The sequence below is a fragment of the Urocampus carinirostris genome, chromosome 5 (assembly GCF_059441175.1).
Source record: "Urocampus carinirostris isolate Australia breed hairy pipefish chromosome 5, RoL_Ucar_1.0, whole genome shotgun sequence".
NCBI classification, from domain to species: Eukaryota; Metazoa; Chordata; class Actinopteri; order Syngnathiformes; family Syngnathidae; genus Urocampus; species Urocampus carinirostris.
In genome coordinates, this window is record NC_142353.1 from 5,940,248 (window position 1) to 5,965,148 (window position 24,901).

Sequence of the window (24,901 nt, forward strand, 5' to 3'; positions counted from 1 at the left end):
GCAGTGGGCAGGGGACACCCTGAACTGGTTGCCAGCCAATCGCAGGGCACACAGGGACAGACAACTCACTCGCACATTCACACCTAGGGACAATTTGGACCAGCCAATCCACCTGAAATGCATGTCTTTGGAATGTACTGTAGTAAAATAAAATTATTGGCACAAACATGCCAATGCCTGTTAAATAAATGTATAACTGCAAATATAATGTGCATGAGAAAACTTCTCAGGGAAACACTCTTTCATCAAAAGTGCTCTGCAGCACTAGAATTTGTGAAACGCCCCTGACGTGGTGCACAAGCAGATTGGGCAATGTTCAAGAATTCAAGTTCCAAATATCCCCATTGTCCTCTCAGCAAAGTTTGCAGTTTGAGTTCATCTAAAGAGAAGAGGCTGAAGGGCCGTTTAAAATGCAGTCATGAACAAGCTGTTCCACACGATTAGGAAATAATCCGCGTGTCAGTGTCATCTTTCTTATGCTAAGTGGCTGCCTTTGAAGGCGGATCTTTTTGGCAGGTCGGACCAGGACCGAGGAAGCTCCGAGCGCAGCTCACAACGAGCGCAGCCACCAAACGCAGCGGCAGCGCAGCCATAGCCAGCAATTTGGGATCATATTAATTGGAATCGGACACATTATTTGTGACCCGCCAAGAAAGGAAAAAAAGGGGGAGGCGCTCTTGTTGTAGAGTGAGAGAGACTCCTCCAACTTCTTGCAATGGGACAAAAAGCTGCAAAACGGCGCAGGACGGAAAGGTCGCACCATGGTAGGAGGGAGGATCTCAGCAAGTGACTTTTTTGTATTTCACGACGGCGGTGATTGTATTTGATTGCATACATTTGAAGCGATTGGCGCGCACACGCATGCTGCAACTCTCGTATCCCAAGCAGCGCGCCCGGCAGCACGGGCTGAAACGCATTCTCCCTTCTGCTCAACTCTATTTTCGGACCAGCGTGGGATTCATGTTTTTATTTAAGTTTCGCGGGCGAGCTTCAGAAAGCTGTGTAAGTTCATCCATCCTGATTTGGTTTCATAAAAGACTTTGTTTAAGATAACCAATGATGGACAGTTGTGTCGATATTCAACTCAAATACTAAGGATGCGTTCAAGGGTTTTATTCATTTCGCTGCTGCTGTGCATCACTCAAGGTTCAGCCATCAGCACCATTGACCCGGACTGGCCGGGTGAGGGGAAATGTCAACAAATCAGCATCCCACTCTGCAAGGACATCGGCTATAACATGACCCGCATGCCGAACCTCATGGGCCATGATAGCCAAAAAGAAGCAGCCATGAAGCTGCAAGAATTTGCTACGCTCATTCAGTTTGGATGCCACGGACACCTCAAATTTTTCCTTTGTTCGCTTTATGCCCCCATGTGCACTGAGCAGGTGTCCAACCCCATCCCTGCCTGCCGGGTCATGTGCGAGCAGGTCAAAGCAAAGTGCTCGCCCATTTTGGAACAGTTCAGCTTCACCTGGCCTGACTCGCTGGACTGCTCGCGGCTGCCCACCCAAAACGACCCCAACTACCTCTGCATGGAGGCGCCCAACAACGGCTCGGACGAGCTGCCCAAAGTCTCGCACACCCAGCCGCCTGATTTCCGACCACACCGTACCCTGAGCGGACCCGACCCGCACCCAAAGGACGGGGGTGGCCGTAGGGCTTGTGGAAACCCTGGCAAATTCCACTATGTGGAGAAAAGTGAGTCATGTGCCCCAAAATGTTACCCCAGGGTGGATGTATATTGGAGTCAAGGGGATAAGCAGTTCTCCTTGGCGTGGATCGCCATCTGGTCAATCCTGTGCTTTGTCTCCAGTGCATTCACTGTGTTCACCTTCCTCATCGACCCGCAGCGCTTCAAATACCCTGAGAGGCCCATCATCTTTCTCTCCATGTCCTACTGCTTGTACTCCGTTGGTTACCTGGTGCGACTTTTTGTGGGCGCTGACAGGATTGCATGCGACAGGGACAATGGGGTACAGTACATCATCCAGGAGGGTCTGGAGAGCACCGGCTGCACCGTGGTCTTCCTCATCTTGTACTACTTTGGCATGGCCAGCTCACTATGGTGGGTCATCCTGACCCTGACCTGGTTCCTGGCCGCTGGGAAAAAATGGGGCCACGAGGCCATCGAAGCCAACAGCAGCTACTTTCACCTGGCGGCATGGGCCATCCCGGCCGTGAAAACCATTACTATACTGGTGATGAGAAAGGTGGCTGGGGATGAGCTGACGGGGGTGTGCTACGTGGGCAGCATGGACGTTAAAGCCCTAACCGGTTTTGTCCTAATCCCGCTTTCCTGTTACCTCGTCACAGGGACCTCCTTTCTCCTGTCTGGTTTTGTGGCTCTCTTTAACATCAGGAAGATCATGAAAACAGAAGGCGAGAACACAGACAATCTAGAGAAGCTGATGGTTCGCATTGGAGTTTTCTCCGTGCTTTACACCGTCCCCGCCACCTGCGTCATTGCATGCTACTTCTACGAGAGGCTTAACATGGACTACTGGCGGCTGGAGGCCATTGAGGACAAATGCACTGACGGGGGTGGGTCAGAGTCCGAGTGTCTCCTGGCCAAGTCTATCCCTGCTGTGGAGGTGTTCATGGTAAAGATATTCATGCTCCTTGTGGTGGGCATCACCAGCGGCATGTGGATTTGGACTTCCAAGACATTGCAGTCGTGGCAGAATGTATTCAGCAGGAAGCTGCGGAAGAGAAACCACGGCAAGGCAGGCGGGGTTTTTACTGCTGGTCGGCCATATATCAAACCTCAGCCATCGCTCAAAGGAACTAAGTACGAACCCACGCGGCCCCCTCCCACCTGTGTATAGACCTTATTAAAACCCCATTACTGAGTATCATGATGTATTCATATTAGGGAAGTCTTGATCCTGATCACATATATAGAGGGTGGCGCAACAGTAAATTTACACCCATATAACACTTGCCTAATTTTTCCAAGTCTTTTTGCTCAACAGGCCAACCAAAAAAGGCACCTTCCTGCAGGCGACCTTTACAATCCACAAAACTTTGAATTGGTGCTTAGCAAGTGCAACCAAGGGTTTGCTCACATAATATTGATGGAAACAAAACAATGATTACTTGATATTGTTGGGGACATTGTGCATTTTTAAAAATTGATCACATATTATTGGTGTGGTGGGGATACGTCCCCTCCGTCCATATCAGAACTAGGCCCTTGAGTGCAACTGATTTGGTTACAACCAAGCTGAGCAGTCAACTCGTAAATCAATAGTGCAAGGTTGGAGATGTGGCAAGTGTCTGCAACATCTTGCATATAGCATTTAGCATGCACAAATGACCATGTGAATTCCATTATTTTCAAATAAAACGTCTTTAAAAAGAGAATAGTGCTAAAACCCAAATGGGCAATTCCACGCTTTTTGTCCACCCAAATTAATTGCACAATGCAAAAAGTCACCATTAATGTAAACATGGCTGGATATCCTGTATAAGCAAATTATATTTATTGTTTGAATCTCAAAACCCCCAGTTTTGATCACAAAACAAGATGACATGCAAAAAAAGAGTTTGGCCAATTGAATGTTCTATGTGCATCATGAAATTTTGTGCTTACGAAAATTAACTTTGAGTTAATTTAGGATATTGAAAAACCAATTTGATAAAATTAATCATTAATATATAAATGCAAAACAACATATTTCATACTGTACCTAAATACATGTCAGTGTGTATTTGTATATGATTTTAAGAAATATATATCAGTTTTCGATCCAGTATCGACAGATACCTAAAATCAAAGACTCGAAGTTGGGTGCAAAAAACTGTGATTTGGACACTCATAATTTATATGCAACATAATTTTTTTGTATCTCAAGCTGCCTTTGTCTGGGAAAAAAAATCCTACTGGAAACAAAAAATGCATTGTTTCAATTTTCAAAACAGGAGCGGAATAACCAATTGAACTGTGCCATAGGGTTACTTGAATAATGTGCAATAGATGTTTTGCTTCCGCGCCACAAAGACACTTGTACTGCTTAGTGGAAGATTACACACCCAAGGGACAATACGGGCAAAGGGTCGGAGCTTTGAGCGTTGCGTCTCCATGCTTTTTTCATGGAAATGGAGACGTCGTCATGTATGTTTGAACTCGAGCGAGAACAGCTGTTGAAAAGTGGGCAAGGACCTTATCTAACGCCTTTTGTCAGGCAAATCCATTCTGTAAATTCATCAAGCTCTCCAGGTTAGAAAGTTGCTTATATGAACTGAGTTTTCGGTTGCTCTTTTATAGCGCGATGAAATGTTTGTATGTATTTCTAAAACTGCAGATTTTATTAAAAAAAAATCAATAAATAAAAAAAACAAAGAAGTGTTCGAGGTTTAAATATAGCAGTTACAGTCTTTTCTGTTGTTTTGTTGCTTTAAGTATTGGGTTTGTTTAGGTAAACTGCCTTTATCGTCACTGGAAACAACAAAGTAAACATTGTAGCCCATTCAACAAGATTAAACATTTAATAAGGACTTTAAAGATAAAATAATAAATCAGTGAAAACAGACAGAATAAAAAAATATTTACTACTTAGTGTTTAGACACTGGCTTAAGATACAACAATAGTGCAATAAAAGAAAAGTGCAATAACTTTAACAGCAACAAAATCCCCCAAGTAAGTTATATTGGTATAAATGATGAAGACATACCAATTTACCAATGTCATAAGACAGGGGTTGGCAAACTTTTTGAGTCAAGGGCCACATTAGATTATAGATTTGGCAAAAAGGCCAGGGGGCATTATTGATAAGATTTATTATATCTGCTGAAAGTCAAATCAATACCTCATGAGGGGAAAGGATAGCAGCAGTTATATGCATTTGAGAAGAAATAAACATGTAGGCATCTATATTTAGATTTTTTTCATTTGTTTTATATATAATCAGACAATTTAATCAAATTGGTTTTGAAAGACAAATAATTAATGCAGTCACATTTCAAGTCCCTTTTTTACACACAAATTTAAATAATATGTATTGAAAAACTCAAATTGTTATAGGGGGAGCTCAGAAGTGGAGTTTTATTTTTGCATGAAATATAATGATGAATAAAATAAATACATAACAAAAAATACAAAGAAAGAAAAATATAGCCAACTATATCAATGTTTGGGAATTTTGGGGACAAGAGTGGCCCCAAATAGAAAAACATGTTTATTAGTATAATTACTGTTGTATACCCATCATCATTCAAATCTGGCCATATGTGGCTCATGGGCAGTAGTTAGCCCACCCGTGCCATAAGAGAACAAAATATGAAACGTGAAAGACGCAACATTAGGTACAACTGCAATGAGATTTAGAACTAGAAACTGGCCGGTGAGAATAATACTTCTTTTTAAATCTTCTACCTGGAAATGATCGAGGCAACAACGCTTATTGTTGCAATTGTAAAAATAAATAGTCATATTGTCTTTATTTTGATTTATTTAGTGAGTCATACATGATTGAAACAGAAGAGAATACAGTTCTGAGTATTGTTCAAAGCAATCCAGCACAGTTTCTGGCAGCAATTGCAGTTATTTATCATGTCAACCTCACCCAATTGTTCCACCTATTAATGATTGCAATTCCACATATCAAGTAATACTAAACTTTATAACCTATTTAGCTATTTACTCATGGCAAGATTACCGCGATAACATTAGCAATATACAATGATGTTGTCGTATGCCACCAGTGACAGAGACAATCTGCATTAAGGCCAAAATGAGCAAGACGAGAACGGTTTCACAAAAAAAAATGGTTCTAGTGCATACACAATCTGAAAACAGGTAAATTGACAGGTACATTGCCAAGATTACATAAATGCAAAAATCCATTGTGAAAGACAAATTTTACTGACTATAATAGACATTATTTATCATACCAACTTATTATTGCAATTATATAGAATCATGTAGTAGTAACGTTGTAACGACATAATAAAAACATTTGGAGTAAAGAATTATTTCTCTGCTTCACAAAGTTTGGTAAGCCATGTATCAAGAACAGTGATAAATTGATTTGTATAATAAAAACTCCAAAACTATTATTTAGGTGTAGAATAAAACAGAATAGAATATAAAACAATTGTCTTTATATTCATTGATATCAATGTAGTAAAACATTGTATGCAACATGATTAGACATGGCACTTCAGCGCAAACATTAGATAAAGACTATTAAGAGAAAAATAAGATAGAATATGTCAGAATAAGTAAAAATATTCACAACATAGTGTTTAGAGACTGCTCCAAGTTATAATAAGAGTGCACTCAAAGAATAGTGTATCATGAAAATAGTGCAATGAAAAGTAGCGCAATAACATTAGCAGCAACAAAATTTTCCAAATAAGTAGCAAGATATATATATATTTACAGTTTTTTGTGCTTGCTAAGGGTGGTGATGGCCCTGGAAAAGAAATGTATCTAATATGACCGAGTATAAAAAAAACGTTAAAGATGACCGTTTTGACTATGTGTCAGGTATTATCATGCAGTAATTTTAAAATTATACTTATAATTTTAATAAAAATCTAAAGCAAAATGAAAAGGCAGTGGTTTAGTTTTTATTGGTGCAACTCTTGTATGTGGTACATGTACAATTTGTTTTCAGCCCATTCTTGCTTGAACGTGTTGCAGCGTATCAATGGAGGCGCCTGTACAATAATCCGTCTTTCATTCGGTACAGGCTTAGATGCTTGGAAGGGTTTGACTTTGAAAAGAGGATTGCTGCAAAACCCAAAATACAAAATATCTGTCATCTTCTCTCTTCTTTATCAGCAAAGCGTAGTGATGTTTCTAAAGAGGCATCTGGTTGGGTTTTGAAAATACTGATTAGTGGTGGAAATTATTGAGAGTAAAACAAAAAAGGAAGGGGTCACCAGCAAGCACATAGATCCGGGTGACCACCTGAATAGCCAACACATTATCAGTTGCTACGAATGTGTTACTGTGATTTTTCAATGGAATATTCTTATATATAAATAATGGAGGAAGTAACAGTATTTGTATAAGTCATTTTTTGCATTATGGTTATCCCCTGTTTCCCCTAATTGTTGTTAGGGATCAAAGCATTATCTGTGGTTTTACAGAAACCTGGCCTAAATCCTTATAAATGCTTGAAGTTTGATGTTGCATTTTTGAGGATTGAAATGTTTTTGAGTTTTGAGTGAAGTGCTTCTATGTGCTTAAAATTGTTAGTGGGTTTCTCAACAAGATGCTGTCGACATGCTCTTTGGCGGCTTTGCTTTGCCATTGCATTACTTCTTCCCGTGTGATTAACAGCAGCTGATATTAGTTTATACGGCAGTGTCCTATGAAACATCATCGCGCCCGACATGTTGCTCCCAAGAGGACAGGTCCATGTTACACCTAGACAGGGAACTATGAAATGTGTTTTAGTGCGAGAATTACCTATCAATTATAGACCTATATTATGGGCCATGCAACACATTAGGGTAGCGCTTTTCTTTTAATGGTACTGGACAATTTTAAAAATTGGCTTTGAAAGTCCTTAAAAATGCTTGAATTGCGCCATGAAAAAGGTGTACAAACATTTTTGAGTCCCAGACCGCATTGGGTTAAAAAAATTAATTGGCATAAGAGCTTGGGGGAAAAAAAAATTGATTTGATTTTTGGTATCTGCCAAGAGTCTCGAGTCTGATACTTCAGCGGTACATGAGGAAAAAGGATAATATAGGCCTATCATGACTAACATGATTTGACTATCATAATTCTTATACCGTCTCTGCTCTTTCGAAAATATCTACAGTATTTCCATTTTTAAGTATTTATTCATTTGTAAATATTCCATTCATGCTAAATATTTTGAATAACTTAATACTCAGAAATTATTCTAATCATGAATGATATTTAGCAGTTGTTATATGCATCCATCCATCAATCCATCCATTATCTGCACCGCTTATTCTCAGTAGGGTCATGAGGGTGCTGGATTCCTTCCCAGCTATCTTCGGGGATGTGGGCACGGGACACCATGATGTGGTTGCCAGCCAGACGTAGGGCACAAAGAGACAGACAAATCACTCGCCAATTTACACCTAGGGACAATTTGGACCGGCCAATTGACCTGACATGCATGTTTTTGGAATGCGATCGGAAACCGGAGTGCCTGGAGGAAACCAACGCAAGCATGGGGAGAACATGCAAAGTCAGCACAGGAAGGCTGGTAGCTGGATTTGAACCTCAGAACTGTGTCGCATTCGCCCTAACCACTGAGCTGCCGTGCCGCCCTGTGAGTGTGTGCATGTATGTATAAATAAACATGCATATATCTAGATGGACTTTTTTACGTTTTATTTTTTGCGTATATTTAGACCATTTAATGAAATTGGTTTTAAAACACTACGAATTAATGCAAAGTCATATATCAAGTCCTTTTTTTTCAAAAGTCCTGTCTGTAAATTCTAACTTAGATACACAATTTCCTGGCCTAGTAATGATCACAGTTCAGTTATCAAGTATATGCATTTCTTAGGGGCAGCTCGGCGGCACAGTGGTTAGCGGGTGTGCGGCACAGTTCTGAGGTCTTGAGATCAAACCTCCTGTGTGGAGTTTGCATGTTCTCCCCATGTTTGCGTGGGTTTCCTCCGGGCACCCCGGTTTCCTCCCACGTTCCAAAAACATGCATGTCATTTTAATTAGCCGGTCCAAACGTGAGCAGAAAACTATCCCCGTGTCCACTGACATTTTCAGCCCTGAATCGAATAGAAATTTAAGTCAAAAATACAACAGGACAGATTTGACATTCAGCATTAGCTTTGAGGTCAATGGAAAATAACTTTGTGATGGAACTCATGGATAATTTGTACGAGAAAGTAATTAAAATGTTCTTGGGGAAAGAAATGATGGATTTTGTGGATAAATGAAAATTATTTTTGGTCAGTAAAATGTGTCTACATTACAAAATAATACAGCAATTTTATAAGGTTAATATTGATGTTTTTTTATGTGTCGCAGCTGCAGCAGCAGTAATTGTTTAATAGCCGGGTCGGATTGCTTGAGACGTAGCACTATTGAAACCTAGTTGTGCAATGCACGGCCTGCCACTGTAACCACGCAACATTCTGCATATTAATTATGTGCAAAACTGAGTGTTTCTCATTTAAAATCTACCGGAGAGTAAAAAGCTCATGGATGCAAATGGTCCTTTCTTTGGAAGAAGATGTTTTGAGCAAGCACATACTGTTTTTTTGTTCCCGAAGGTGTTTAAGCGCCTGCATCAACCCAACCTGTTTTCACAGTGAAAAGCACATGAGTCACAACCCCAATGTGGAGGAATCAAAGTACACCACTGCCTATTGATACTCAAACTTGGGTGAGAAAGAAATGTGTGAGCTCTTCTGAGAGCTTCTACCAAGGCCACCTGGATGTGAGCCCCCAAGGTGTCTGGGAAGGCTGTAAATATAAGTGACAGTTAGCGCCCCCCTACCCCCTCCAGGGTTTCTTCAGCCATGTAGGATTCACTTTTCTTTTTCTCTCTTCAAAGGGAAAAAAATCGCTCGGAGCAATTGCGAAAAGTATTGCTGTTGAGAAGGACTTTTTTCCAAGAGGGAGGTGTCACGCTATGTTGTTTTAGTGAATTGATTTTTGTTTTTGTTTTTTACTTAGATTTTTTTAAAATTATTACTATTATTATTATATCAGATTAAAAGGTCAATATTTGTCCTTCATTCCTATTGGTCAATGTTTTCCTCAATGTTGCTGTTCTAAGAACTACAGTAATCCCTTACTTTAATTACCGTATTTTCTGGTCTATAAGAGCACCAAAAAAACACAATTCGGCCAGGAATATAGGAATGTGTCTTATACCTGGTGCACCTTATATACCGCTGGATAGGGCGGATAAATATGTAAATGCATATAGTACTTATAGGTATGCAATAACATACAAGGTCTTACGGTATTACAGATTACATACCGTATATATATATATATATATATATATATATATATATATGGGCAGCACGGCGGCGCAGTGGTTAGCGCTTGTGCGGCACAGTTCATGTCATGGGAACCTCCTGCGTGGGTTCAAATCCAGCTCCAGACTTCCTGTGCGGAGTTTGTATGTTCTCCCCGTGCTTGCGTGGGTTTCCTCCGGGCACTCCGGTTTCCTCCCACATTCCAAAGACATGCATTTCAGGTGAATTGGCCGGTCCAAATTGTCCCTAGGTGTGAATGAACGAGTGAGTTGTCTGTCCCCGTGTGCCCTGCAATTGGCTGGCAACCAGTTCAGGGTGTCCCCTGCCCACTGCCCGAAGATGACTGGGATGGGCTCCAGCCCCCCCGCGACCCTACTGAGGATAAGCGGTACGGCTAATGAGATGAGATATATATATATATATATATATATATATATATATATATATATATATATATATATATATATATATATATATATATATGTAATTTGCTTATTTGATTTACTCTATATTTATTTTATTGTTGATTAAAGCACTTGAATTTCGTTGATTATTTTATCTCCTTTTAGATTGAATGTATTTCTTTGTTGATTGGATGGACTTTGATAATTTGATGATCGGATTGGTTGTTTTAAATAAATCAATGAATACGCAGTTTCCAGTTACTCAGTACTTGAGCAACTTTTTTCACAAAGTACTTTTTTTACTTTTACTCAAGAAAGTATTTGGATGACTACTTTTACTTATACTTGAATAATATTATTCTGAAGTAACAGTACTTTTACTTGAGTAATATTTTTAGCTACTCTTCCCACTTCTGGTAATTAGACACACCTTACCGCCGCAAAGCAAACATATAAGGATGTAGAGGAAAACCTTTGTCTGCTTCTGTTGGGAGCCCCTATATTTCTTTCAACTCAAACAGTGACATAAATCACGCCGCTGGGATGACTGGCGTCTGCTGCAGCTTCCCTTTGATCAGACTTTTTGGGAAACGCCCCTTGTCCTCATCCTCAGCTGCTACAACAGCACTTGTTTACTAGTTCAGGCCTGTCTGCTTTGCGCAAAAGCTGTTGCGGGCCTCTCAATGTCATAGACTTATACGTGAGGCACCGACATACATACAAAAGAATCTGACAGGCGCTCAAGGGTGGGCGGATTCCTTCCTTAAGAGTATGTGTCGCTAATGTGCTGGGCCAAACTCTTTTTCACACTTGTCTTTCCAAGGTAGGAAGTCAAAAAAGTACATGGATTTAAATGTTTTTTACCAGGTATCATTGCTTGAACAATGAATTGTCGCATTTTGTGAAGCAAAGAATGTTAGAAGTATATATTAGAACTACACCAGCGTTGGGAATGATTTGTTACAATGAAACGCTTTCCTAGAACGCAATTACTTTTATAGGCAACGAGTACTGTAACACGTTATAAAAAACATTTTGTAACTCACCTGTTGTCACTCTGGTACTAAGTAAATGCAGGGTTTTAAATGCAGTGTTCTCTGATGATTGAACACCCTTGCTTTGTTTTAGTTTCACATACAGCCATCTCTCGATCAACAATTCCTGTGAACAGGTTGGTGTGTTTATATCTACCTACAAAGAACAACTGAATACAGTTATGGTGGCACCGTCTCAAGCATAGGGTATGAGACCGCGTAATTTCTCCTCATTGAGATATTTTCCCTACCGTTTATACTTGCATCCAAGCCGTGTTTACAATTATGAAATAAAATACTGAAATCAGTGGAACAGTTCATAGTTACATATTTGGTTGTGTTTCACTAGTAGTAAACGGTAGGCAGCAGAGGGGAAGGGGTGTCCCTTTTTACTGGAACAACAGACCAACGGCAAATCAATGGAGCAAAGGTGAGCACAGATTTTATGGTAAAAGTGTACTAGAACTTGGTATTCTTATTTGTAAAATTATTTTCTAAATACACTGTCCCCGGAGAAAACAATAAAACGTCTTGGATAGTGCCCAGAGAGAGACTGGTTTAAAGCTAAGAGACAAAGTGGATATGGAGTGCTGAGTGTATAATTGCCATCTCTCCAGATTACACAAGCCAATAAATATGAAAGGTTCTCAGCCTCCTTAAGTTGGTGCACACATTTTCTTCTATTTCTTTTATTTAACTTTTTCTTTCTCACACCAATTTTGACAGAGGTTTGATTCCACCATCTTACATCGACACAAATTATATACACTTGACACACTCATATATAACAGAAGGAACAACAAAGAAGAAAAAAATACTATTAATAGAAAGGAAGAATAAATGTTCATACAATACATCCATACAAAAAGAAATATATATATATATAAATATATGTATAAAAAAAAAATAATAAATCAAAATATACACCCAAAAAAAAAAAAAAAAAAAAAAAAAAAACACACACATAATAATTAGGGGGAGGTGTTTAGACATCAGGTAAAATTTGTGTGATAGGCTTCCATCTTTTCTCAAATTGGTCAAGTTTCAGTTGAAGTCTTGCAGTGATTTTTTCCATAATGTACATTTGGTTTAATTTGTCTCTCCATTGTTTTATGTCAGGAGGTTGTGGTTTCAGCCAGGACACTGTGATCATTTTCTTTGCTACCAGAAGCATTACCCTTAGTATATATTTCTGTTGACCAGATAGTAATTCTTCTGGCAAAATTCCTATTACGTAAGCCTTTGGGTCCAACCGCAACTCCCAGCCAGTGATTAATTTTATTTCTCTCTGGATACTTCTCCAAAAATTTAATATTACAGGGCAATTCCAGAAAATATGCGTAAAGTCTCCGACCCCCCCACAGTTACGCCAACATAGATTTGAGGTATTTTTATATTTTGAAGTGATAGAGGGTGTATAGAAGAATCGCATTTTTACTTTCCATTCAAACTCCCTCCATGTCGGGCTGTTGGTTATTTTGTGTCCCTCTTTCAATGTTTTTTCCCATTCGTTGTCTTTTATCGCTACATTAGTTTCTTGTTCCCATTTTTCCTTAACTGCCATGTCCTCATTACTGAGATCCATTCTCAGGGCTTTATATAGTTTTGATATAACCCCCTTTATTGATTGTCCTTTTGTATACGATATTAATAATTCCTCTACCTTAGTTGGCTCCTTACATATTTTCCCCCATTCCTCGTGTTTCTGGAGGTAGTGCCTTAGTTGCAAATATTTGTAAAAGTCATTTCTGGGTAGGTCAAACTCTTGTTGGAGTTGTTCGAATGATTTCATTGCCTGTGCTTCCAATACTTGGGTAATCAACATCAGTCCTTTTTGGGCCCATTTTTGAAACCCTACCTCCATACCCCCAGGTTTAAAGTCTGGATTTTTCGCTATTTTGGTAGCCCTATTCACAGATCTTGATATTTTTAATTTTTTTTGTATTGTTGACCAAGTTTTAATAGTTCCCTTAATCCATTCATTCTGGATTTTTAATTTCTTCCACCTCGTGACTGATATGTATGGTAACGATTCCACGGGCATATTTGGACAAGATCGCTGCTCCATGTCCACCCATATCGTATCTTTGTCTGTAGTAATCCACAAGATGAGTGCTTTAATTTGAGCTGCCCAATAGTAATATTTAATATTGGGTAGGTCTAGGCCCCCCTTTTCTTTAGGAGCTAACAGGGTTTTGTATTTTATTCTAGGTTTCTTGTTTTGCCAAAGGAATTTTGCTATCAACTTATTTAACATTTTAAATGTGGATGCCGGGATCAGAATTGGAAGGGATTGAAACAGAAATAATAGTCTTGGTAATATGTTCATTCTGATTGTTTCTATCCTGCCGATAAGACTTAAGGGCAAAATTTCCCATTTTTCCAAATCTTTCCTTATTTCTTTTATCAACATTCCATAATTTGCATCAAACAGCTGTGTGGAATGTGGTGTAATGGTCACCCCCAAATATTTAAACCCTTTATTTGTCCATTTAAAATCAAACCTTTCAATCACATCTGTTGGACATTTTCCTGATATCATCATTGCTATTGATTTGCTCTCATTATTTGAATATCCAGCTACTTCTCCATATATTTTAAGGCTCTCCAACAGTGGTGGTATTGATAACGAAGGTTCCTTCAGCATTACCAACAGGTCGTCTGCAAACAATGATATTTTATGTTCTGTTCCTCCTTCATCCAATATCCCCCTTATTTGCTCATTTTGTCTAATTGATTCTGCGAGTGGTTCTATGCTTATTGCAAACAAGAGTGGGCTTAAACAATCCCCTTGCCGGACTCCTCTTTTGATTTCAAAGAAATCTGAACAGTGACCATTTACTCTAAGACGAGATTTCGGATTTTTATAGATTATTTTCACCCATTCAACAAATATTGGAGGGAAGCCAAAAGCTATAAGTGATTGATGTAAGAAGCTCCATTTCACCCTATCGAAAGCTTTTTGTGCATCCAAGCTCAGTAACATCGAGGGTTGGGTCTTAGATTTTGTGCTCGTAATTATGTTTAGTATCCTCCTAATATTGTTTGCACCCTGTCTTCCCGGAATAAACCCTGTTTGATCATTTCTTATTAATTTCGCTATAAATATCTGCATTCTTTTTGCCAGTATGCTTGTAAGAATTTTTATATCATTACAAAGTAAACTAACTGGTCTATAGCTTTCACACAATATTGGGTCTTTTCCTTCTTTGTGCAGGACTGTTATGATGGCTTCCGACCATGATTTGGGGGGATCTCCTTTTGTTAGAGCATAGTTAAATACTTTCTGCAGTACTGGTGTTAATACTTCCTTAAAGCTTTTGTAGAACACCCCCGGGAGTCCGTCCGTTCCTGGTGATTTATTTATTTTTAAGTTATTTATTGTATCTTGTATTTCCTGTTTTGTAATGGGGCGAATAATTTCTAATGTATCCCCCCCTGTTAGTGTTGGTAAATGTAGTTTTCCTAAAAAGTTTAGTGCCGTGTAGTAATCTAAGTCATTTTCTGAGTCCTTGTATAATTCTTTATAATAATCTGCAAATGCATCTGCTATACCTTTGGGTTTTACTAAACATTGTTTAGAGATAGGATGTTTTATTTGTGATATAATTCTATCTGTTTGGGCCTTTTTAAGTTGGAAGGCTAACAGTCGACTGGCTCTATTGCCCATTTCATAGTATCTCTGGTTCACAAAGCGCAGAGCCCCTTCTGCTTTATTTGTCAAAAGTTCATCTAATTTACTTCTGGTTGTTTTTAATACCTGTAATCTGGTTTCATTTGGTGTTTTTTTATGTTCTTCTTCTAGTTCCTTAATCTTATCCTCCAATTCCTTCTGATTCTTTAAGCGTATTCGTTTCAGTCGGGACGATATTTCAATTAATTTCCCCCTTATTACAGCTTTCCCTCCTTCCCATAATATTGATGGAGAAACCTCATTGTTGTCATTGATTTGGAAATATTCTTTTATACACCGTTTTATTTCCTGTACTACGTTTTTATCTGAGAGGAGAGATACATTCATCCTCCAATACCTAAAATGGGGTTCATTGTCTAAACTTAATTTCAAAGTAATTGGAGAATGGTCACTTATAGTAATATTCTCTATACCACACTCTACTACTGTATGCATATGTTGTCTTGAAATGTAAAAGTAATCAATTCTCGAATAGCTGCCATGCGGGTTTGAATAGAAAGTATAGTCTTTAGTTTGGGGATTCTTCTCTCTCCATGGATCTATCAATCCCAATTCTTTAGTTATGTTATTTAACATCCTCGACGTCTTTGTATTTGTTCCATGTACTGAAGGATACTTGTCCACTTTGCAATTCTGTACAGTGTTAAAGTCACCTCCTATAAGTAACATTCCCTTCGCACAGTTGGTTATTACTTTAGCTAATACTTGAAAAAATGTCCCCTTTTCCTCAACTGGTGCATAAACATTCATTATTGATATTTCCCAACCGGCCATTGACCCTATAATCATTATATATCGCCCCAGATTGTCCTTCACTTCTTTTTCGACTTTAAACGCCACCCCTTTTCCAAGTAAAATTGCTACTCCCCTCCTTTTACCATAGGATGCGTAGAACACCTGGTTCACCCATTCTCTTTTTAGCTTCTTATGTTCAATCTCGGTCAAATGTGTCTCTTGTAATAAGGCTATTGAGCTCTGCAATGTCTTGAGTTGATTCAATATCTTCTTTCTCTTGATGGGGTGGTTTAGCCCATGTACATTATATGAAACAATATTTAGATTGCTCATGCTTTGTATTGAGTCTCACTGATTTTTGAAGCATACAGAAACACTACATTAATTACTAACACCTCCATTGACAAAACAAACCAAATTACTAACAAACATATTGACAAGCACACATAATTTCCCACCAAAAAGAAAAAAAACACACCCAAAAAACAAAAACCCATGTCTTCCAAGAGTCCAATTGGAGAGTTGTGGCTACCCTCCTGGAAATATGCACTCAGTGCGTGAACAACTTTTGTACCGTCGTCCATAGTTATAACTAACTAAATATTTTAAAGTAGCTCTATGCCAATATACATATATACATACATTGTTTTAATTTAAAGATAACAATTTTACTTGGTATTTTACTTACTTCTAACTTGTTGAATTTATAATAGAAAGGGCAGATATGGTCCTTACTCTTTTACCCCAAATCCGAATTTGGCTTCGTTTTGCTCCATGAGAGCTTGTAAGTCACCTTCTATGATGGGGGTGTTCCTTTGTCTTCCTCTCAATTCCGGTCACTGTGGTCCAAATGTTCTTTGACAACATCTTTTGCAGTGTCTCCGTGTTGTCCTCTTCCACTTCGATCCCCATTTCTTTTAGCAATGTTGCTGCCTCCATCAGTGTAGAGAATGTTCTTATTCCTGAGTCCAAAAACATCTTCAGCTGGGCGGGATATGGTGATTGTGCCTTTACGTTCTTTTCCTTTAACTTTTTGATAACGTCCCTTACTTGTTTCCTCTTTTTTTGGATTTCTGTGGTGTAATCTTGGTTGAAGTAAACGGTCTTGCCTTCGTACGTTGTCTTCTGCTTCCATGCTTCTTTCATGACGGATTCTTTCACTGTGTAGTCGATGAAACGTACGATAATTGCCCGTGGCAGTGCTTTACCTTGAAACTTGTTCCCCAGTGAGCGGTGTGCCCTCTCAATGCGCACATCCATATGTTCTGTTGTCGGAATGTTCGATTTAATAAAGTTTGTTATGAAGCCGATTGTGTCGTTTCTTTCGGCACCTTCCGGAATCCCATGAATTAGACCTAAGATTTATGGCCCGAGCCCGAACCCGAACCCGAACCCGAGGCAATTTCGGGCCGGGTCGGGCCTGAAATGTCAGTCATACGGTCGGGTCGGGTCGGGTTCGGTCCTGCTTTTTTTTTTTTTTTTTTTTTTTTTTTTTAAATTAATTAATAATTATAAATATATGTTCATTAAAAATATATACTTAAACTATGTATGGATACTAGACCAAGGAATATAGTAAATCAAATAAATATTATTTGTGTACAATTAGTTGTGATTGCGGAAATCATAGCGTACAGTGACGTTGGTGACTTTTCCATCCGCATTAACAAACGCATTTTGTAAAATACGATGGCGCTTTATTGTTTAAATAAACGCGTTATATAGACTAGAATCTCCCAATTATTATAATTAGCTCGCTTTATTTTGTTTTAAAGCGTATTATATAGAATACGATCGCTTTTGTCGGAAGCGTACATTGACGTTGGTGACATTTTCATCCGCGTTAAAAAACGCAATTTGTAGAATACGATCGCGCTTTATTGTTTAAATAAACGCGTTATATAGACTAGGATCTCCCAATTATTATAATTAGCTCGCTTTATTGTTTTAATAAGCGTTTTATATAGAATACGATCGGGGGGGGGGGGGGGGGGGGGAATTTGCATAGGAGTCGGAAAAGGGCACAACACGTCAACACCCCCTGCGCTAAAATCTTAAGGACGTACTACTACTGCTGCTGTGGATTATGGCCCAATGATCAAGTCGTCAAAATGACGGACGCCCTTAAATGTTTTCGCTACCTCAAAAAAAAAAATCGTCAATGACAGATTGTCGCTTAATGTAACATCTGCAGTGCAGACACAGAAATATAAAAGATGTAAATGTTTATACAGTTTTATTTAACTTAGGCCTAGATGTTGTAACAAAAGGCAGAGTTTAATTTGTTATCATAAATCACCCCTCCTTATAAATAAAATATGTAATTTCGGGCCCCCTCGGGCCGGGCCAGCAAATCCAGTTAATTAGTCGGGCTCGGTCCGGGTCGGGTTTAATACCCCTCGGGCCTGCGTCGGGCTCGGGTGCTTTTTTTTGGCCCGATCTTACCTCTACCATGAATCCTAATGTTGTTCCGTCGTGATCTCGACTCCAAGTCCTCACACTTTGTTGCTAGTTTGGCGGTTTGTTGGAGCAAGGAGACTGTTATTTGCTCTAGTTTTGACGTTCGCTCTTCCGTGTTAGCATGTAGCTCCTCCATGCTTTCCACCCTCCGCTCCAGCAACCCAGTGCGCTCCAGAAGCTCTTCGATGTTTTTTTCCAGTCTTGTCATCGCAATCTTGTTCTCCCGGGCTGCTTCCGTGTGTTCTTGCCGTAATTTACGGATTTCATGGAGGATGGCCGAGTCACGTCCTTCGTCGACCGATGACATTCCTTCTGCTCCCTCGATGTTTTTCTCCTTAGCGCCCTTTTCCTCAACAAGTTTCCCCTTCTTGACCATGTTTTGTTGAAGAATTTGTCTTTAATATGAGTCACAATTTATACCCTTTCTGTCTTTTCTCCAAGTAAGTATTACATTACTCTTTAGTGATTTTTGTCAGAGCTACTTTTCCTTGCTGCCGTCTACCTCATTGCGCCACCGGAAGTCCCTATTTCTTTTATTTGATGGCTATTTTAAAGTAATATCAGTTTATACGTGTGTCATTTTCACTACCACACCAAGTTTGTTTATTTCTGGTTTCTTTTTTTACTTTGCTACTTGCATTTTCTGGTTCCAGATTTTTGGAAATCATTTGGGGAAGTTGTTAGCTGTTTTTATTCCCAATTGTTTGCTTGGTACTCTGGTCCTGATTTTGTTCATAAATAACGTCCTTGTTTTGGTACCTTATACAGTGAGAATCAACAAAATGTCAAATGTCAGTGGAGCTGTATGAAACCTTATGGTTAAGTTCCAAAGACATTTTGAGTCTGGGACCATCAAACACTTACGGAAAAGTAATACATCAGAAGAACATTAAATGACCGACTTACAACTTGTTGGAATTACAGTACGTCCACCCATACTGAAGACCACAGCCAAAAGATGCTCATTTTTTTCCAGAGGATGCTCATTTTTTCCCCAGCATATACTGACTTTAAAAAAATTCAATATCTGGCAACATAGCGTGTAGCCACCCGGCAACACATGCGACAATTTTGGCAGCCAGCCAGCACAGCAATCTACCACCACAATAAGTACAGTAACTACATTTCACTACAGCAACAGACGGCGCCTTTGGAAGAGTGTACAGTGGGACCTCGCTACTTCGCGGTTCCACGTTTGCGGGTTCAGAGCCTATATATATATATATATATATATATATATATATATATATATATATTTATATATATATATATATATATATATATATATATATATATATATATATATATATATTTTTTTTTTTTCAAGCATTTTTGAAGGGGTGTCGCTACTTCGCCGATTTTCACTTTTCGCGGGTGGTTTTGGTCCCCATTAACCGGGTCTAAAAAATAATAATAATAAAATAAAATAATTTAAAAAAAAATGAGATAAAAAATTATTATTATTATTATTATTTTTTAAGCATTTTTGCTTAAAAAAGCTAGTTCGCAGATTTTCACTTTTTGCGGGTGGTTTTGGTCCCCATTAACCGGGTCTAAAAAATAATAATAATAAAATAAAAAAAATAAAAAAAATAAAATATATATATATATATATATATATATTTTTTTTTTTTTTTAAAGCATTTTTGAAGGGGCGTCGCTACTTCGAGGATTTTCACTTTTCGCAGTTGGTTTTGGTCCCCATTAACCGCGATAACCGAGGGATTACTGTAATTTGGTTGTTACCTGTATACTTGATCAAGATACACAAGATTAACTAAAGCAATTAAAGCAGGGGTATCAAACTAATTTATTTGGGGCCACTAAAAGTATAGTCCGGTGAGCTTGGGCAACATCGGGTTTTCCACAAGAAAAACATTCCACTGTTCTCAATTATCATTGAATGACCTGTTATGACCCATAGTGGCTGTTAACTCAAAATTTAAACACTTACCTTCAATGTACTTTATATTCAAATCCAAAGCATCTTTCTTTCCGATGTATATGATATAAAGTCAGCGGTGTGGAAAAACTCACTCAAAAGTATGATATGATAACACCAAATGAGAAAAAACAATGTCAGGCAATGCTAGAAATTCAATGATCGAGTGCATTCAAATAGCATTTATTTCTGGAGTCTTATCCTTTTTAAATAACACATATTTACTCATAAATATTGTGGAAAGGCAGGTATGATTACTCTCCTCAAAATAATTCATCCATTATCTGCACCGCTTATTCTCAGTAGGGTCACGGGGGTGCTGGTGCCCATCCCAGCTATCTTCGGGCATTGGGCAGGGGACACCCTGAACTGGTTGCCAGCCAGTCACAGGGCACACAGGGACAGACAATTTGCTCGCTCATTCACACCTAGGGACAATTTGGGACGGCAAATTAACCTGACATGCATGTTTTTGGAATGTGGGAGGAAACCGGAGTGCCCGGAGGAAACCCACGCAAGCACAAGGTGAACATGCAAACTCCACACAAGAGGTTTGATCTCATGACCTCAGAACTGGGCCACACACGTGCTAACCACTGCGCCACGGTGCTGCCCCAAAATTAATTTAAACAATTTGATTGGAACATGTTTATTTATTTTGAAAAATGAACAATATTGAATTTGAATTTAAAATCTGTTTTAATTATTTTCTGCAACAAGGTATTTTGTTATCCTGAGCTGTGATGTCATCGGAGGAACCCCGCAACCCAAGCATTCAAGTTACAATGGTGTTTTGAGTAAAGATTCATTCGTCTTTGTGGAGAATGCCTAGGCCAGGAGTGGCGAACACGGGGTTCTAGAGCCGCATGCGGCTCTTGGCCAATAAGAATGCATCTCTTTGCCTCATCATATTTTCTATATACTGTGGCTCTTTGCCTCGTTTCATGTTTAGTTTTATTCCCCTCTTAAAACACACTTGAATCCATCAGAGTTAATAACAAATAATAAATAATATTTTGAAATTAATTTGGCAGATTTGTTGTTTTTATGCTGCTCCGGACACATGACTGACTGCCAATCATCTGTGTAGGTTACGTCTAATGCCGGTCAGTGCGTAGTGTGGCTCTTTGACTCTCACAGTTAAAAATTCCGGCTCTTTGTGTCAAACTTGTTCGCCATCCCTGGCCTAGGCGTTTTGTCGCAGGTAAAGCATTAATGGTACAACAAAGGGCGAGCAGCCAAAAAGGGGCTACCCGGCAAAAAAACACTCAGAGAGCCCCCAACCAGGACCGATCAATGAAAAGGGACCGCAGCTTCTGCGGGAAAAAAAAACAGGCTAACCGGGAACTAATGACGAAAACCGGCTATGGCGACAAACACAAAGCCAGCAGGGTATAGACAAACCAACAAACACGACAAATCTGGTGCTAACGCCAGGTTAGCTGATCAAAATACAGCCAGGCTAACCAGGAACAAACAACGCAAAGCAGCAACTGCTAGGCAATGAATGTGAACCCGGACAGGAATTAACTAAGGTACACGGCAAAACAGTCTCTAACGCCAGGCTAGACAACCAAACAACACATGTCGGGCAGCCAACAAGCGCTGACGGGGAGCAAACAAAACAGAAAAAAGCATTGGTAGCCTTGGTGCTAACTGGGAGCTGGCTGTACAACATTATATCAACAGTGAAACACATAACCACAATCTTTTACTTCCAAGCAGAAATGAGCAGTTTGCAATCACTGTTCACTACAATCACTGACACTGTTTTGGAGCTAGCCTCACATGTCGTGTTAATGGGATTTGCCATTTTGATGGTTATGTTTTCCTTCAATGGATTCACAGCTCTACAGGAAACAAACCAGATGGGTTCATTTTGAGGTTAAATTCATGAAGTCACCTCACTTATTAAACATATTTGGATAATTGTGGGCAGGAACATTACACAAAACCCTCCCCTTATTCAAGAAGAGGGGGCAGGGCCCGTTTTTCAAATGCAAATTGAAGCGCCCTGGCGGAGAGTTTGAAAGCGGCTTTGCTTTGAAAGCATGTGGGTATGTTTATTTGCGTTCACATTTGCAGAAGCGAGCGATTTTGAGAGATCAGGCAGATTAGTGTTAACTGATGGAGACCTGTGTGCTCGGGCCCTCACCATGCATACGAGTGGGTCAGCGACGCATTTCCTTTGAGGACCTATTATTCTGCCTTGAATAAAAGATCAATCAGGCAGTTATTTGTGCTACGAGCGTCACTATATCCTTTTTGCCTGTAAAACTAATAGGTGTATTTGTAGCATGCTTGCAGTATGTATACAAGTGTTTTTTAATCCGTGTGTTAGGGCAATCTGATGTGCCGTAAGACCTTGTCTTGTGTGCTGCAGGCAATTGCCCAATTTTATCTTTGCAAAAAAAACACTCCTATTTGGTTACTGATAAATAAATCAAGTTTAGTCTGATTTGTTTATTTTCTGCTTGCTTACAATGAAGATTGTGATTTTGTTTTTACTATTGGACACCTGCAAAGAAGAAAACAACGAAACAAAAAATAAAAGCAAAAATATCATGTGATCATTGGGATGGTTTATTCACTCAAATAGACTTATTCACGCTACAAAATAAAACAGTCGTACACTGTACTAAAATACTAACCTGGAGTCAAGATTTTCTTGTTGTTGATTGAATTTGAAAAAAAAGCAGTAGATGTTTGTTTTAATTGGTAGGCAATTTTAAGGGGAGTTGAGTGGGAGTCTAACGCGTGAAGTGGTAGAGTTGGTAGGTTTGATATTGTTGGGGTATCCTAGCAAATGTTTCCCTCAAGCAAGCATTTACAAGTCATTATCAAAAAATGGTTATATTGTGAAAAGGTCAATTGTTCTCCAAAGTGTAATGATATAAATGAAACTTTCATATATTTCTGACCAATTTACACCAACTGAAATATTTCTGGTATGTCATTGTTTCAATATGAATGATTTTGGCATAAAGCTCTTGAAAGCCCAAAATTCCTATCTCAAAAAATTAGCAAATCATAAAAACTACTGACCTATCATCTGAGTCAACGAGTTAACACTACACACCTGCAAAGGATTCCTGAGGCTGTTAAAGACTCCCAGCATGGTTCATTGCTCAAAACTGCAATCATGGGTAAGACTGCTGACCTGACGGCTGTCCATAGGGCCACCATTGACACCCTCAAGCAAGAGGGTAAGACACAACAAGAAATCTCTGAGCAAATAGGCTATTCCAAGGGGGAGGTATCAAGGCACCTCCGTGGAAGTCCCTGGGAAGAAAAATGCGTGGCAGAAAAATACTGCACAACCAGAAGAGGTGAGCGGATCCTAAGGAAGGTTGTGGAGAACGGCTGATTCCAGACCTTGGGAACCCGAGAAATCAATGGGCTGAGAAGAAGCATCCAGAGCCGCAGTGCACAGGTGTGTGCAAGAAAACGGCTACACGTGCCAGAAACAGCGGCAAAATCAGCTGACCTGGGCGACAGAGAAGCAACGCTGGACTGTGGAACAAAGTACTTTTTTTAGATTAAAGCAAATTTTGCATCTCCTTCGGAATTCAAGGTGCCAGAGTCTGGAGGAAGACTGGTGAGAAGGAAATGCCAAGTGCCTAAAGTCCTGTGTCAAGTACTCACAGTCAGTGATGGTCTGGGACGGCATGTCAGCTGCCGGTGTTGGTGCACTTGGTTTTATCAAGGGCAGGGTCAATGCCATTGGAGATTTTGGAGCACTTAATGCTTCCATCTGCTGAGAAGCTTTATGGAGATCAAGATTTTATTTTTCAGCACGACCTGGCACCTGCTCACAGTGCCAAAACCACTGGCAAATGGTTTACTGACAATAAAAGGCTCGAACTACTTCAGTTGTGTGTAGTGAATCTAAAATATATGAAAGTTTAACGTTCCCCAGTAGATTACTGGGGAACGTTAAACTGATTAGAAAATAATTAACTTTATCACAGTATGCTAATTTGACACACACGTTGTGTTTGTAAGGTCGATTGCCACTTACTAAGGGGATTTGAAAGCATTCATATTTGAGGCAATCGGCTGAGGTTGTCAGGTATGATGGTCTCTTATGTGTGTGTAGGAACAACCTACAGTGCACAGACACAAAACCTTTATCTCATGACATATTCTCGATACACGATAAAATGTTTTTTTTTACAAAAGAACTTAACATTATATCCTAAAACCATGCTTGTAATTGCAATAATAATTTGGAGCAACTGTTCGAACATGTGTCTACACGCTGACAGACAGCATCAAAATTGATTGTGACATGGGGAGAAAAGCATCAAAGGCAGTCTCCATTGGCACACTTTTTGCAATGTATATTTTTGATACACAGACGGTCACATGAGCCAAGGAAGACTACACAGGTGGAGAGAGCGATGATGGATTGTGAACACCCCTGAGTGGAAGTGCCTGCCGTTCAAATACACGTTCAGAAAACTAAAAGAGTGATGCAGCAGAGGGAGATCACATGAAAGTAAGCGACACAATCAACTGACACATAGACTTGGAGACAACATGTCTGTGCAATAAATGGGAATGTAAAACGTTACAGATTCACAACAAACAATCGGCATTTACAAATCAAAATCTTTGCAAGGCATAATTATCTTTTCACAATAGAAATATGGGAGAGAATAAACAATTTCATCCTGG

The 24,901-nt window shown here is 39.3% G+C and overlaps 1 protein-coding gene across 1 annotated transcript; it reads left to right on the forward strand.

Moving 5' to 3' along the window:
- Window positions 1-538: 538 nt before the first annotated feature.
- fzd10 (frizzled class receptor 10) lies at window positions 539-6,562 on the forward strand. The gene has a single exon (XM_088335437.1). It carries the CDS (start codon window positions 1,098-1,100, stop codon window positions 2,826-2,828), a length of 1,731 nt encoding a protein of 576 aa, XP_088191563.1. The 5' UTR covers window positions 539-1,097; the 3' UTR covers window positions 2,829-6,562.
- Window positions 6,563-24,901: the final 18,339 nt, after the last annotated feature.